Raw genomic sequence first — 16654 nt, forward strand, 5'->3', positions numbered from 1 at the left:
AAATACTATCCTGGTCAACATATAGAAAAGAAAGCAAAGTTTATGCTGAATATCTGCAAAAATCACATTAACTTGAAGTTGGCTATGGTTTGTTCCACCAGCTAGTTTGTTCCATCCCGGAGTAATTCACCTTTTATTTAAATGAAAAGTTATTTTGCATCTTACACAATATGACAGCCAGATTGTCTAAATCCTGATGAAAAATATTGGTTAAATATTTTTTGTGAACCCAAACACTATAATTTATAGTAAGTCCCAAAGTGAAACATTTTATTTCTTACCGTATTTTTAGACCTGGGTACATGAATTCCAGGCCCTATGCTACATCCGTATTGTTTTAATGGAAAGCAGTGTTTCTATTTGGTAGGAGAAAAAACCATGGGATTTAGCAGACTTAATAGCAATAAATGACACAGATTATTTGGGAAGTTTATGAGATTTAGCCATGTAATTTAAATGTCTTCAATAACCTTTGACTAAAGCGAGTTTTCTTGGCACATATCAGAGTCCTCTCAGCCTGAGCTCCCCTCCATCCATCACTGAGGCACATCCCGACAGCTCCGCTCCCATTACTGCCTTCTCCTCTGCATTACTCCATTCTTTGCCTGATCGGTAATAGAGGTCACTGAAACTTCTAGATAGGATAAAGAGCTATAGCCTTAAGAATTCCCCTTAACTACTCTCATGTCATTCTCAGTAAATAAAACCCTAGGTGATTATTTGAAGAATTATCTAAAGAACTGCCAGTCAAACATTTAGCAGTGATTTCTCTGACACCCTGTTAAATATGCACACATCCTGTCTGTAAAACTGAACACGTGTAAAGCATACTGTAAAACGAGGCCTCAAATGGATTTGGGCAAATGAAGAAAAAGTCAGAAGGGGGTGGGAATGAAGAAATTAAATAGGAATAAACTGCATTGCTGAGTATTTTAAAATTGTTTACCATGCAATAACGGTGCACAGTATTTCTTACAACATAGGTGTCTAAACTTGACAAACTCACTGTATCCACAGCAAAGTCACCAGGTTGGGTAACTTAGAGTCCACAAAGTGGACTTGAAACGCAAGAGCTCTGCAGACAGTGCCTGGAAGTGAAGAATGGAACTGGATACACGGAAGGCATACGGTTCATCAGCACTGCTGCAAGAGTTACCTTGTCCTGCATAGCCTGCCTGCACTGTCCTACTCCTAGGCTCTAATCAGGAAAAATACAGGCCGGTGTTTTCAAGCTTCATTTCCTAATGGCAGTACCTAAATTCCTGTCTGGACACTTTAGCTCCTGGTTTTCAAAGGTGCTAAAAATTTGCAGCTTTTGCTGATGTCTCTGACAGATTCACATATCTGAAGTCTGTGAAAATCATGATGTTTATGTAGGTGTTCAAAAATTGATTTAGATATTCTCCCTTTATGGGAGAGAATTTGATCTGTAGCATGCGACTTTTGCACTTCACCTCCATGAGGGGAACCTCAGCAAGCATTTTTGTATAACTTGAAAGAAAGGCCAAATACGGTGTATTGTTGAATCTGCTCCTACACTCTTACAGTTAATGTCATATCATAATAAGACTCTTCCTGCTTTTAAGCCTATTTCTTTATTGCATTTTCCATATCGTTAGAGCATAGACAACTAGAAAATGCCAAAACCATACCATCTATATGACTTAAAAGACTTTATTATTATTTGAACATCATTTCATGTTGCTAATAACCACTAAAACAAGCAGTAGTACCAAAGAGTTTGTTCATAATACAGCATTTCTGTAAATAAATTAGACTGCAAAAAAAATGGAATCTGTACTGTGCCATCATTAGGAGCACAGTGATGAAAACAGAGGCAGCAGCAGAACAGCAGTCACCATCTAAACCAGCTGAGTAATGTGAAGAGCAGTAGGATGTTCTTTATCTGATAAAAACTGAATCGTCTTTGGAAGCTCTGTTAGCTCATGGCGGTTTCATCACTTGTAGTGCTGATAATAGTAGACAAACTCTCTGGCTATTGAGGAAATTTAAGTATGAAGGCATTTGTCTTCCTGATTTGTTCTACAGGACAAACATATATATTTTCCTCCCATTACGTAAAGACTACCTGGTTGCTCAGTTAGTATATTCTCTAAGTGGAAAGGGAGCTAATGTTGATGGCATCCACTAGTGATACGTGCCCTGCAGTTAGCTGAGCAACGTCCTTCTGTCCCTGTGCAAGTGTTTGGAAACACACTCGTTCTCTACCACAGCCTAAAACTGCGATACCAAGGGGGGAATGCTCCAGACTCCAGATTGCAAGTAACTCCTGTGGGAGATGGGGTTTCTTTAGCTTCCGTGTCTTGGTTTCCTGGAGAGATGTATGGCATGGAGTCTGGCAGCCAAAGGCTAGAAGGATCTGGATTTGTGAATGCATCATTATATCAATAACTGTTATCCGTATGTACACAGGAGCAAAAACTAGTCAGTGTCCCTAAGCCCTAGCATACAGACCATGAAACTTCTCCATAGCTGAAGAAGACATGCAAAAAGATATTCAGAGCCTTTATTCAGGGCAGTCCAATAGAAATAAAATCATAGACAAATTCAACTGATATATCAGAGTCTGGCCTGCTGTTGCTGGTGGCATCAGCATTTGCTAACCTGTGCTAAGCCAATTTTGTGAGGCAGTTGGGAGCTTAACGAACCTATTTCAGATTGTATTTTGGAAGAATATCAAGCATGGGGGGAACTGGTCATGTTCTGTTCATTGCAGCAAATGGTATCCCATTTGGTGTTTGTTAGCTTTGTTTGCAGCTCAATATTTTGTTTCTAGGGGAACTCAGTAAGTTAAATAATTTATCTCTCTAATGCATTAAGAATCTGATCCAAAGTCTACTGAAGTCAGTGCAAAGCAGTTGATTAACTGCCACGTGTACTGGTTCAGATGCCAGGTCCTGTGTGTTGAACTGCATTTCAGATGCTCTCTAGTGAGGAGAACAACACAGGCCTCTTGTCTCTCCATGGAGAATTTTCTGGCTGCAAAGGAAAAAATAAATATTCAAATCATGACAAAGAGCTTAGCAGTTAAAAGTGCAGGACTGTGAAGACCGGGATAATGTTCTTGCTGACTGTCCAAACAGCTAAGCCTCTCTTACTATTAAATTCCCCATTTTTGTATAAAGTTACATTTAGGATTTAATCCAGTATTGCTAGCAGTTTGTTTTGAGATCTTTGAGGGCCCTATAGTAGGGCTGAGCAAATAATCATTATCACTTAATATTCTCATCAAGCATAGGATAGGATCTTGCACTACAAGTGCTAACCACAAACACATAGCCCCTTCACTAAGGCACCTTCCGAATGTCAGAAGCAAATTTATACCCACATCCTACAGTGAGTTTTGGATGAGCAGAACTATGCTCACTTCAGCCGTGTGCTGTCAATACAGACCTCATTACAATGTCTGCACATGGGGACAGTTTTTAAATTCTCACAACTATTTGAATCCTGAATGATTTAAAACATGGAAGAATGTAATATTTTAAAGATTTTTTTTGTATTCTAAAGAACATCCAGTGCCTGCTCATCTCCAACAGAACTTTTCAAATTATTAGTTTGCTAATATAACCTAAGCTTATTATGAAACCTAACTGTTTCATTCTGAATCTTTGTTCAAGTTTGCTGTTTATATCATATTTGATCATTGAAAAAAAATGAGTGCATATTAGCTCTACAGTGTGTATGCATGAATTCCAGTTGTATTTTAGTCCTCCTAGTGGCCTGTTATATTAACAATATTATAATCTTTAGGGATAGAAACATTCCATATTACTAGTGTCTACACAGTGTTAATACTGCAGTAACATGTATGTATTGATAAGGCCAATAAATCTTTTAAAACACGTCCAGCAAATCCACGCCGGTGGCTGGCTAGCCATCAGTTACACATTTCTGTGCTTATGCACAAATTGTAGCAAAATCAATACATAAAATACTACATTATCCTGCCACTTTAGGGAAACCTGCAGTGGGAACAGGAGATTGCAGCTGCTTGCTCACACTGAGTTCCAAATTTGATCATTCCCTCTGAAGATAAATTTTCTCCCAGACAAATAGAGGGGTTCAGACCCCCAGAATTGTGGTTCACAGTATATTTTCACTCTGCTTCCTTTCTCTGGAAAAGGCCCTACAACCTTGTCAAAATCATGTCTTACATTCTGTGGGGGGATTTTTATAACCTGGATGGACTCAACACAAACATTAACCAGCTTTTTAGTTAGTTGCTTTGCTTGAACCTTGCTGGTATCTAGGGAAGGGAAAGATGGAAAGGCCAGGGTCTATCCAGCACATGCATCTTTCACTCATTTTTTTCAAGGCAATGTTCCTCACAAAGGGTCTGCAACCACTAATGCCTCCTACCAGATCCAACTGAGGGGCATTTTCAGGGCCTGGCTGAATCTCTAAGCAGTCTAGAGGTTCTCTTGACCTGAAACAGATGTATCTAAAGAACAAAGCAAACAAAAACTGAAACAACAAATGAACTAAAATTTCCTTCAGATCACACCAATTTTGATGTGTTTAGTAATCAAAATACATATTATTTCGTGAATTTTATAAGGAGACAAGTTGAACATCTCATAAATATCCTGGCTGTGGGAACTTCATCAGCATCTCCAGCAGTGGTTTTCCTAGTACCAGCATTACTCTGCTTGTTCAGAATGATGTTTCTATCATCCTTTAGAGCTAGGACAAGAGAATATCATCTACAGTCTGGGTTTGTTTATGACATGAATTGCCTATTCCCTTCTTGTAGTCCTGTCTCTTATTTCCTTGTGGCTTACTCTAGATGGGTCACTGCTCAGGACTGTATCCTTGAGTTGTCTGGTAAATACGAAATTAGTTCCAATCTGTATTTTTATCCATCAAGATGTATTTTAGTCCATGAACTAAATTATTAAATCTAATCTTAGCCTGTTTCTATCCTCAGTATTGTCACCACCGACACAGGCATGCTGCTTTCTGGTACTAAGTGACAGCTTTGTCAGATGCTCCAAAAGACACAGATTCTCTCAGGTATCAGGCGAACATTAATATTCAAACATATACTAGGAGCTGCATAGATCAAATGGAAAGGCCTGCTCCCTGACACCACTCTAACATGAGACAAGTGAGAGGGCTGAGCACGAGAGCACAATTGTTACAGTTGCACAGTTCTCAGTTCTGATGGATGCAAGCTTGATGGATTATATGTTTATGTGAAACAGAATTTCGAAAAAAAAATAGGCGTTTAAAGAGTATGGAACAGGCAGAACCTGCAGTGGTAGCGATCAAGCAAAATTTGAAAAAATACAAAGGTAAGACTCAGGGAAAGAAAACAAAGAGGATATCAACCCTGGCTCCGGTGCTCTTTCGGCTCCAGTGCCATGACTGTGGGATATGGACTGCACAGGAATCAAGGCTGTGGAACTAATACATCAAAGATGTATTGGAAAAGCATTGCAGCAGTATAACGTACAGGTAACACTGAAATGAGGTCTTTTAAATAGACACAGCCAGGAACTCTGCTCAGCTGGTCTCTGAAGTGCCTGGTCACACCACTGGGCTTCCCAGTTCCACTAGTTTTGGCACTCTTTTTCCTCCCTCTTTGTATAAATGCTGGGGAAGTAGTTCTTGCTCTCCTTGCCAGTTATGCTGCATCTTAGCACATACTATGCATTTGCTCCTTTGTCACCTCTTCTTTTTCCCTTCTTCTACAGATGTTTCTATGGTTCTTGTTTGGCTTGTAGTAGAAGGTGTCCAGGGTGCAGCCTAACACATTCTTGCAGCCAACTTCTGTTCTCTGAGAACAGACGTAGACTTGAGTCGCAACATGATTTTCTGAGCCAGTAGCACAATGCGTTGGGCACATCCCTGTGGCAGAGAGCTCTAATAGATCGCTGAAGCTCCTTTTCTTATCAGCACCTCTAGTGGGGAATCCATGTAGACAGACACCTGCAGGTCCCTGTGCTTTCTCAGGAAATCTGGCTCCCATCCTAACAGACCTGTGAGTTAAGGAAAATGTCCTCCAGCAAATCTGAAAATCAGCCGTGAATTTCTCAGCTTTTAAACTGCATTTTTTTTACTTGATTATTTTCCAGCAGTTTCTTTTTTTAAAAAAATTCTTGATTAATTTTTGGTTGGCTATTTAATGCATTGTCTGGTTAACTAATCCATGTAGCAGTTTATAATTACTGCCATACTATAAAATGGTCTTAATAGAAGGTTGTTTGTTTTTTGTTTTCTCTCCAGTAGAATAACAAGTTATTTTATTATTCAAACAGGGCTTACTTCCTGCTGTTTTCAATAAGATTTTTAATAAATATGTAAATTTAAAAATTAATTTACGGCATACGTTTGGCAGCATGATTCTTGAACTGACAAAAGTTTGATGGATTGTAAAATTATCCCCCCTAAAAATCATCAGTCATAGTAAACAGAATTTATCAACCTCCGGTAATTTTACAGCTTTTTCTTCATCTTATCTTCTGTTAGGAACTCACTTAAAATTGATTATAATACTGCGTATTTCTAGAACCATAATTCATTCATAGATTAATTAGATTTTAGGTTAATATCCCATCATACTATGGGACATGAGCCAACAGTGTTTTGCAGTTGTTACAGAACTGCAGCAGAGAAACCTTGATTACTGTTCCCATGTGGTTTAACCGCCAGGACTAATCACTAATCAAATTCAAACCACATAAAATGGAACATCCTTCTTAGCATTTATTTTCTAGCTGATGTATACTATGGGCTCTTTATTGATATGACTAAGTATAATGAAGCAAACTAAAAATTGCAAGAGAGGATTTCTCCTTTTACTTTAATTTGGTTCTGCAGCCTTTGTCTGAAACTCTTGCTCTGATTTTTGTGCTTCTGTCCCTCCAAATATTTTGCCCTACAGCAGAGATGAATAGTTTGCATAGATGCATGTAAATAAACGTACTCTTATGTACGATTTGATGGTGGACAAACTTAAACATGTTTCAGTGCTGCAATTCATGCTTTGCTTGAATCAGTACTGAAAACTGCGTATCATTATGTCAGCTGAAGAGGTGGCGGGCAGCTGGAGTCACGGTACATGCCTGTTCTCTGATCACGAAGGAACTTCTGTAGTCCCATTGCACAGGATCAGAAGACAGTACGCAAATAGTTCAGGCTGCCGCAGATTTACTGGAAGCCTCTTTGCCTGCACTTGCCAGTGCAGCCTGTGACGTGACTGCATGCTCTGCCCCGCATCCCTCAGCGGGGAAGGCTGAATCCCCCTCTTGAGAGAGCGGGCGCACCGGTGGGCTTCTTCAGTGGCTTCCAGGGGCCGTGTGTCACGGGGGGGGGAAGAAATGGCAGAGCTGGGTTTTGTTGAGTTTCATTAGGAGGGAAGAACACCTGATGTTTAGAGAACTGTTTAAAAGCTGGAATGGAAAGGACAATGAGAATTTTGGGCTCCTAAAAGAAGCTATTTTGTTGGGCTGGGGATGGGGGGGGGTAGGCCTGTTAATTCCGACTTTGTCAAGAATGAAGAAATTCTCGTTGTAAATTCTCCTTCCAAATGTGAAAATTTTCACCTCTGTAGCTCTGCTTTGTGAGAGCCTGCAAGAGGTATCACTGTGATACCTGTGCACCTTGTATAAATAACATGGAGGCGCTCTCCACAGGAGCCAAATTTGGGTGCAGCCCCACAGCGGGGGCTGATATGTCGGGGAAGACTGTGTCTCCAGCTGTCTCTTCAAAAGGTGAAAATGAGAAAACTGTTTGCTGTGGAGCTCACTCCAGTTGTTTACATGGCTCCTGTGAATCACCTTTAAAACCTTTAAGAAGGGACATTCCTTTTCCTGCCTGTGCAGATCTTCCAGCAGAGACTGATTCTCGCTGAAGCCCCTGAAGACAATGTGTTCATTAGTGCCTTAGTGCCTACAACAAGCAGATTTTCATAGCTGGGAGAATTGTGTCTACACAAGGCTTTGTGCTGCTGCTGCTTAAAATGGCTCCTTCTCTGTCTGCTGCTTCTATCTTTTTCCCATCAGCACAGCTCTGGCTATTCACATTTGGGTATTAGCCTGAAGAGAATCTAGTTCAGTACTCCAAGAGAGGACTACTAGTGTGAAAAGTCATTATACACTACCAATTACCATTTACAGTACAGTCCTGAAGTGCAATTCCATTTTCCATCAGTACGCTGGGTGACTGACAGACAGGCATTACAGGCCAGGAGCTCAGACACCACTAGCGAGTGAGAGGCTAAATGTCTTTGTAATTACCAAAGTAAATAGACTTGTTCAAAAAAGCCAAAGGTGGAAGATGAAGACAAGTGAGAACACAGTTAATACTCAGGAACAGGAGTCACAGAGTAGTTCAGCCATACAGAAAAATGACCCTGATTACTGAAAATGTCACTGAGATTATACGTTGTATGTGCACGATCCTGCATTTACTGGATTTGAGAGGATTTTTTTTCTTGCTAATGTCTAATGTGAGTAGGATTTATCTCTTTAAGAGCCACTTTTGAATTGCAAAAATCTTTCTTGAAGTATGCATTTTTCCCTCTTCTTGATTCAATTCTAAGTAAATATCCTATTAAAAAAAAATCCAAACTTCTAATTTATAATAAAATTGTAGCCCCCTTTTTACGAAGTCCAACTTTATTGAAACAAGCAGCCATGCTTTCATTAAGGTAAAACACCTCAGTAGGGCAAGCCTAAGTATACTTAAATGTAAAATAAAATCTGAGGAAGAACAAAACAGTAAAGTTACTTGGGAATATATAGTTTCCACTAGCATTCAGTAGGTTATCACTGGCAACATGACCCTCAACACAATTCTGTCAAGGAATAGTATTGAACTTTATATGGTTAAGTCAGCAACCTTATTTATCAGTTCAAATTTTTCTTTTACTGTGATTTTTTCCCATCCTAGAAAATCAGAACCATTTTGTTACTTAACTTCCTCCAAGAGTAAAGCTAAAAAAAAATCTCTGAAATATAAAGTGTATCCTATATATTTCTTGTTCATTTTCAGCCTCTCAGATTCTAAAAATTGAATTTCGGCCTCCTTTCTCACCATGGATGTTTCTCCCTTAATACTTTGTGATGAGCATGTGATTGCAGTAAGCATTGCTTTTAGTCGGTAGAGTCCCTCTGCGAGAAGCAAAATTGGTGATTCCACCAGTGTGAACAGTGTGAGGCCCTGATTGCCCTCTGGAGAAAGTAGCAGTGTTTAATTGCTTTTCTTCTTAATAACCCCCCTCAACACATTTGACCGAGTACCTGTATATTACATTGTGACTGTTTTCCAATGTAAGTGCACTTTTAGAATTATATTTTCTTATTTAGTTTTAATAAGCTAGGCATAGTGGATGCACTCAGTGGCCATTCCAGGACACTAAGAAAAAACAACCCACACTTGTGATAGTTCATAACTGAGCAGAGAGTACAAAGTTAGATTTGCCTGACTTGGAAATTGGGACTTGAAATTCCTGGTTTATTAAATTATGGTAAGGTTCAAGAGAGTTGGTCAGAGTCTGTCATATCAACAAAGCAATCATGCTGTGCTAAATAGTGAAGATGGTTTTTTTTTGGCATTAGTCAAGTGCATGCACATAGTCATCTCATCCTTTTATGAAAACTGTGATTTTTAAAAGCGTAAGGCTCAATTCACTAAAAATATCTTTTATCTTGCAAACCACACAAGGATTCAAGCCACAGACAATATAAGTCTCAACTCCTCAGCCAGCTGCTCATTAAGCAGTAGCTATTTTGTCCAGATCTGCAGTTATGAATCATACACAGTTCATGCTAATAAACTTTATTTCCTTTATAGTAATTTACTTACAATTCAGGACCATCAAAACTGCTCTTCTTTTGTAGATTGTTATATTCCTAAATACTGTTGTCAAGTTTTTTTTTTTCATTGCTACATTCCCCGTGATGTCGTATATGGATGTTATGTACCTATGTTTGTACTATTTTCTCATAAACTGCTGAACAGACCAATGAACTTACAAATACTTCATATCAGTGAATTTTTTCTGGAAAGAGAAATTGGGACTTACTGTTTATCTTGAAAATCTGATGGCGTTTCTTTGAGGACATTATCTGTTACAACAAAATAATCATAGGAATTCTGCTCAAACAGGAAAAAGAAAAATGATTCATTATTTCAAAAATTATCGTACTGTCAGTCCAGAAAATAGATGAAAGTTTCTGACAATATACAAGGGAGAGCAAGGCTTAATTTATTATTTAAGGTTACGCTTTAAAGTGAAAGAAGTTCAAATGTTACATTTTTAGCTCAGCTGCCATACGGCAGAGGTCATGCAGTTACAGCTTGCACCTTTGTAGTTTCCTGGATGCGATGGTACCACTGTTTGCACTGCGGAGCGTCACTTGTCCACCTAATGTTCTCATCAGTTTGCTTAAATGAGATCTGGAGACTGTTCACTTTCTATTGATAGACTACCACTGCGTTCTGTCCTGGCTGTGTGAAGAAAGCTACTACAGCGTGGCTCAAAGCTAAATGGAGCACTTCCACGTCTATACAACACAAAAATCTGGGAACCACTAATGTGACACCACTGAATTCAGTGGGAAATTATTTCTGATTACACCAGTATTTTGTTGATCAGAATACTGCTCTGTATCTCAAAACACCTATTTTACAAGAAGAAGCTGTGAACATACTCAAAATGTCCTTCACATCATATGAGTAACCTATGCAATGGCTTCAACTGCTGTTTCCCACTTAGACCCACTGTGTCATAAATACAAAGCAGTTACAGGACTACAGAACATCTAAATTAGTAAAAGCCTGAATCTAAATTGGTAAACAGTAGCTCTGTGGGGTCAAGATTACCTTGAACATGCACAGGCAAAGTATGGTACAGAATTTTAAAAAAGATAAAAATCTAGAAATTGTTTTTCCTTCACAATAAAGTTTTAAACAATAACCCCCAAAATAGTGAGCATACTGTGTACCTCCTATTAGAGATCAGATCTGAAATGAAAGACCTTGAGTTATACAATTAAGTATTGACTTGGTTGATCTATATTTAATTCTCATAGCAATTTAGTTGTTTTTACCCAATAGTGTTTCGCAGTTATACTTCACTTGAAGCAATGCCCTTTTTGCTTTTGTATTAATCTAAAAACTAAATTGTCCTGTGCATCAGAGACATAAATAAAGTTCATTTTATTCTTGTGTGTAACTGATTCCGAGCCCCTTAAACTGCTGGTTAACTAAACTTAGACAGCTGGAAAATACATTTATCCTGCAGGAAGGTTCATTGCTAATTCTCAGCTCTGGCATGCCCTATAAGCACAGCCTGGCTTCCAGGCAGTCAGAGCTTCTGCACATTACCATATACAAGAAATGGGCTTGCTGTTGAACTCCTTCAGCATGCCAGCTCTGAGTCTGTTGTACCTATAACTACTCCACCCTTCCCTGTTCCTTTTCATAAAACCTGCAAAGTCTTTGTGCCATTCAGAAGAGCTACAACTGTGACTAGTCCGTGATCATACAGCACAGGAAATGCATTCTACCCACACGTAGCATCTCATTTTAAAGCTAAAAAAAAAAAAATCTAATGTGATGTAAATGTAGAAATAGCACCTATTTATAATATAACAGTGTAACTGCAGGCTAACTTTGTTTTCCAAATTTGCTGTGCTTGAAGTGACATGCCAGATTTTATTATATCACTAATGGGTTTTAGTTATTCCCTTTAGGATGATGCCAACAAGGAAACAGTATTCTAATTCATGACTCATCAGTTTATTTTGAAGTGATGTGACTCCTAATGAATGTCTGTATTATGTCAGCTAGTCTGTCCTCTTCTGACAACTAGTCACTGCTCTCAGGTCGTATAAAGCGTCCCATACTGACTAGCTAAGAAACTCCACAATGGTGGGAAGCTCTGCTTACACTGATTAGAACAACTAATGCTCCCGCTACCCAGAGGCTATAAATATAGGGTAGTATACACGAGTAACACTTGTTCAGAGTACAGTTAGCTTACGGATTTGCTATATGGAAAATATAGTTAAGTAAAATAAGCTATAAACTGATCTGCTCTAGGATGATGGCCCAATGGTTCTACAAAGGCACTGTGAAAGTCACATCTCCTCTCTGCCCAGAGCTGATTTTGGTTTATGCCAAGGTCAGTGACCGTATCCTTCTATCTTCGCCATGAAGCCAGTAGTTGCAAAGACAAGTAAGTGACCACCCTTAATGCAACAGACAGCCTGGTTAGTTATTCACAGAGCAAGTGCAGACTAGTCAGCAGCAAAGTCAACATCTTCAGGCTGAACTGGCTTTAAGTATTGTTTCTCAGAAGAATCACGTCTGAGAGCAGTAACATACTGTTCTTCCCATCTTAGCTCTTCTAGCAACACTGAACACAATCACTGAGTGCTTTTCATTTCATTGGGGGGTAAGATGACCTCTTCATTATGCAGAAAGTCTAGCCACTGACGAGACTTACACAACCATCAGTCAGAAAAGCTCCTGAGAGTAATGGGCTTTTGGTCACTACCAACATGGAAAAGACTTGATTGGAAGCAGTGACCTAGAGGTTAGGTGCTCTGCAGGCTAACACCAAATCTCACCCAGTTCTCTAGGATACAATATGCATCTACCTGCTGCCAAATGTTCCTATCTGCAGGAAAAGCCACTCATTCACATTCGTGCGACACTAAAATGCATTAGCAAACTAATTACTTTAAAATGCACCAAACTAACATCTCTGGCCTAACCTCTGTTCTTTTTGTTACCTCTGTGTCTCTGTTTATGAAGTCAGTAACAGATGAAAATGAATAAAACTAAAGGTAGAATTTAACCACCTACTTACACAAGTTATCAACAAATTCTAAAAATAGTTGCTTTGTTTTTATCTTCTTATGCATGCAACAGCTGTTGTGACTGTCACGAAAACTAAGAAACCTAAATAAGGATGGATCTAAATACTCATTGGTAAATTTTTCCAAATTTTATCTTTACTAACTAGAGAAAAGAAGATCATTAAAGAACAGGAGCTAACTTTCTGAGATGCCAAGTTTAAAAATATTATCAATGGCCTTTCACCTCTAGGAATGTACCTTGTTTTGTTAGTCTGGAAAACAGAATGATTTGTTGATTATGGAGCTTCTCATACTAATATTTATGCTTAAAATTTATTTATTTTTGCTTTTGGGGTTCAGGATGTGAATGAGTTTACTTCCATGTTTCAAGGACTTTCTATTTACAAGTAGCATTATGTGATCTTTTATTCCAAATATGGTATAATTTAACAGATTATTTAAGTGCAGTTGTACTGCTAATGAAATTGCGAGAAAAGACCATTCTTACTGAACATGCCTGATATCTTAATACATTTCTAACATATTAATATTTTCTACTCAAAATCCAGTCTAAATGACCCAGGTCTCTTATTTGATTATAAGATTAACAATATTTGGCCCTAGCTGCTGGAATAATACTGTGTATGAAACCGTATGTCATAACCAGATAGCTGATTATACCAATATTGCATGAAAAAAACATGGTATTAGTTGCCAGATCAGATGAGCATTATTACATGATACATTTGTCTTGCATACTATTACAGTAATGGTTTAAAAAAAGGAAAAGATAGAATAGCTTTGACAAAATGATTTTTGTGGGCATTAAGACATATCTAAAACAAGGGTAACTGTGTGTTCTAAAATATCCATAACTTATTTCTGAATACAAATATTGTCTCTATTTTAATAGTAAACATTGCTACACCAACTTCTGATACTACTTTTTCTTTTGATTCTGGATGCAAAATAGTTGGTGTTATATCCTAGTAACACTCACATGCATCAAACTTATGATTGTTTATCATACCATTCACTACTCTGTATTATCTTTTGCCAGTGGGTTCTGCTGATGGGCTTCACTTCCCTTGGTTCAATGGCTTTAATTAACATTTTTAATGAATAGTTTTGCTCCCTGCAGTTGTTCTAGTATATTTTATTAACTGTTAGTCCTATATTAAATGACAAACCAGAATGTGATTAAAATAGTATTTTAGTCCAGATTGCAGGATACAATAAACTGCTGATACTACATACATGTAGAGTATACTGGTGAGTTCATGCCAGTCTATCTTGTGATGTAAATCTATCCTTCAGCCAGCCAGAGGTTCTACTCTTATTTTCATACTTCACCTGGAATGCTCTATGCAGGAAACACCACAGGTCTCCCTGGCTTTTTGTACCAGAGTTGAAATTGGCCTCCATTTGAATCAGTAAGAGTTTTATCTCAGACTTTACTAACATCTGTATCGACTTCTTGCAGTCCCAAGTCTGTGCTAGGCAGACAAATTCAATTTATCCCCCCCCCCAAAAAAAAGCTGTGAAGTGGGAAAAACATTTACAAAGAAAAATCATTTAGTCATTCGTAGGATAGAGTATTTTAGGTTTAGTATTCTGAAGGGTTAAAAAATGCTAGTATGTATTTTATTGATGCTGTGTCTGAGAATTTTCTCACCTGGCCTGCACAGAAGTGAAGCAACTGTTCTGTTTCAGTAATAATATATCATATGTTAAATGAGGGTGAAAAGAACTGTTAAAGCTGAAATTGTAGAGAATTTCTATTCAAGTGTCCTAAACACATACTTGTCCCTATTACCAAGAGTTTTATTTCTTTACTTCAGAAAATACTGTTATTCAGATATTAAAGACCTTAGTTTTAACTCTCATCTAAAATCAGCATCTAACGTAACATCCTCTGGAACTGTTTTGGATGGTACATTAAGTAATGAACCAAACAGAAGAGTTCGATTTACTAAGGCTAACATCTCTTACTGCTTCACTTAAGTTTATCTGAAATGTTTGATGCAAGTAGTAGCCTAAACCAGACACTGTTAGCTTATTAAATATGACAAGACGACAACATAAACAATCATTAGATAGGCATTTCCATTTTTATCTAACTAGCCATAAAAACAAGCCATTATAGTATGTAATAATATGTCTTCCTCTTGACCAAGATTTCCAAGGATTAGCAGCACAGCAGGCACAAAATTTGACTTCTTGGAAACTTTAATTTTTCCACAATTTTTAATAACGTTTTACAACCGTATATTTAATGATGACTCACATCATCAGTCTGGTCATGCTGTATCTTTAGTGAGCTTTAAAAAACATTTCATTTTCTATCTAAACCAAGATAGTAACTTAATGGATTGACAGTAATTTACTAATTCAGTCCTTGTTACCTAATAGTAGTAACAAAAATAAGGAATGGCTTGTACTCTGATAGTGTATTTTGAAAGTCCTGCGTCTTCCCTGAGAGTCCTATAAAATGCTGAATGTTATCTCATATTTCTGTGATAGTATTATCTGTAACAGAAGTTACACTTTTTTTTTTCTTTAGTATATATGAAAGGCTGGTTATTTTTATTGAACTTCTCCCTAAGCAACTACACCTTGGTCAGATCTTTGATTGAAAAGACCAATAGCTAACAAAGGGATAAAATTACTCTTGTATAATCCTACTGTGGGTTTTTAATATAATGTGTTAATACATTGTCCAGTGTTCCAACAGAATTACACCACTTCCTAAAGTAAATCTCGCCAGTATCTGATTGATTCTGGCCTACGTGGATCAGACCAGTCCAGTGTAATTTCCTGTCTTGTTGCTTTCTTTTCTAATAGAGAGGGTTTGGGTTCATGGAAATCAATAGGCTTACACATGCAAAATGTGAGGTTATTTTCTAGCAAGTTTTGCTTGTATCTGTAACTCATGGAAAATGATGCTTTGTCCTCTGAACATGTCCATTGCACCTTTTTTGGGGGGAGGGGGGCAGACTGCAAACCCTATTGATAGATGAATACCCATTTAAACATACCCAAAAAAATATTTCCTAAAGGAGAAGATGTAAATTACTGTGAAGCTGCTGAAGATACGTTGCACATACAGATTCCAGGATCTGCTACTTAAAATGTTGATGGCTTTAATGGTTTTGCAAATGGGGTCTTATTTGTCTCAGCAGAATCATTAAAAATATGTTTTGCCTTAAAAGGGACATTATTATTCCATTTAATTATAACAGAGGTTGAAGCATCTAACAGTCTATTTCCTTGAACCCTGTGAACTTTGAAAGACAGTAATTAACAATATATAGTAGGTAACTTTTTTGTAAGAAATATGTTTCTAATATTTTCCTCCCTTATTTCAGATATCGAAGCAAACTGAAGAAACAGAAGATTCTCAGAATAGATTATCTGAAATTTCCCTGGAGTCTCTCAATAAATTTAACAGCAATAACGTGCTTTTATTAGAAAAAGAGAAGAACTGTCTGAACAAGGTTGAAGGACGAAAGGAAGAAAATGGAAAGAAAGAAGAGGCTTCCTTAAATAACTCAGATAGGCACGATGTAGACAATTTAGAATCCTTGAGTGATTCTTTATATGATAGCTTCTCCTCTTGTGCCAGCCAAGGCTCTAATGATGTATAAAGACACCTTCCAGTGGGCTGTGAATGGAGCACTTAAGAAGCTGAAAGAAAGTGGGAAGTGAAGAGGGGGGGAGAAGAGACAGTTGTTGAAAATTCTCACTCTAAATCCTTGTATTCACAGCAGGGTATTCCTTTTTTTTTTCTTTTTTTTTTCTTTTTTTTTTTGTCATGA

At 37.8% G+C, this 16654-nt stretch overlaps 1 protein-coding gene across 1 annotated transcript in view; it reads left to right on the forward strand.

Moving 5' to 3' along the window:
• NCKAP5 (NCK associated protein 5) overlaps positions 1-16641 on the forward strand; it is a 349664-nt gene extending 333023 nt beyond the window's left edge. Inside the window, exon 19 of the mRNA XM_062579086.1 lies at positions 16205-16641. Within this exon, the coding sequence (XP_062435070.1) occupies positions 16205-16483 (279 nt within the window). The 3' untranslated portion in view covers positions 16484-16641. The remainder of the gene's footprint in view (positions 1-16204) is intronic.
• The last annotated feature ends 13 nt before the right edge of the window (positions 16642-16654 follow it).

This window comes from Rhea pennata, chromosome 6, assembly GCF_028389875.1.
Source record: "Rhea pennata isolate bPtePen1 chromosome 6, bPtePen1.pri, whole genome shotgun sequence".
In the NCBI taxonomy this organism is placed as follows: Eukaryota; Metazoa; Chordata; class Aves; order Rheiformes; family Rheidae; genus Rhea; species Rhea pennata.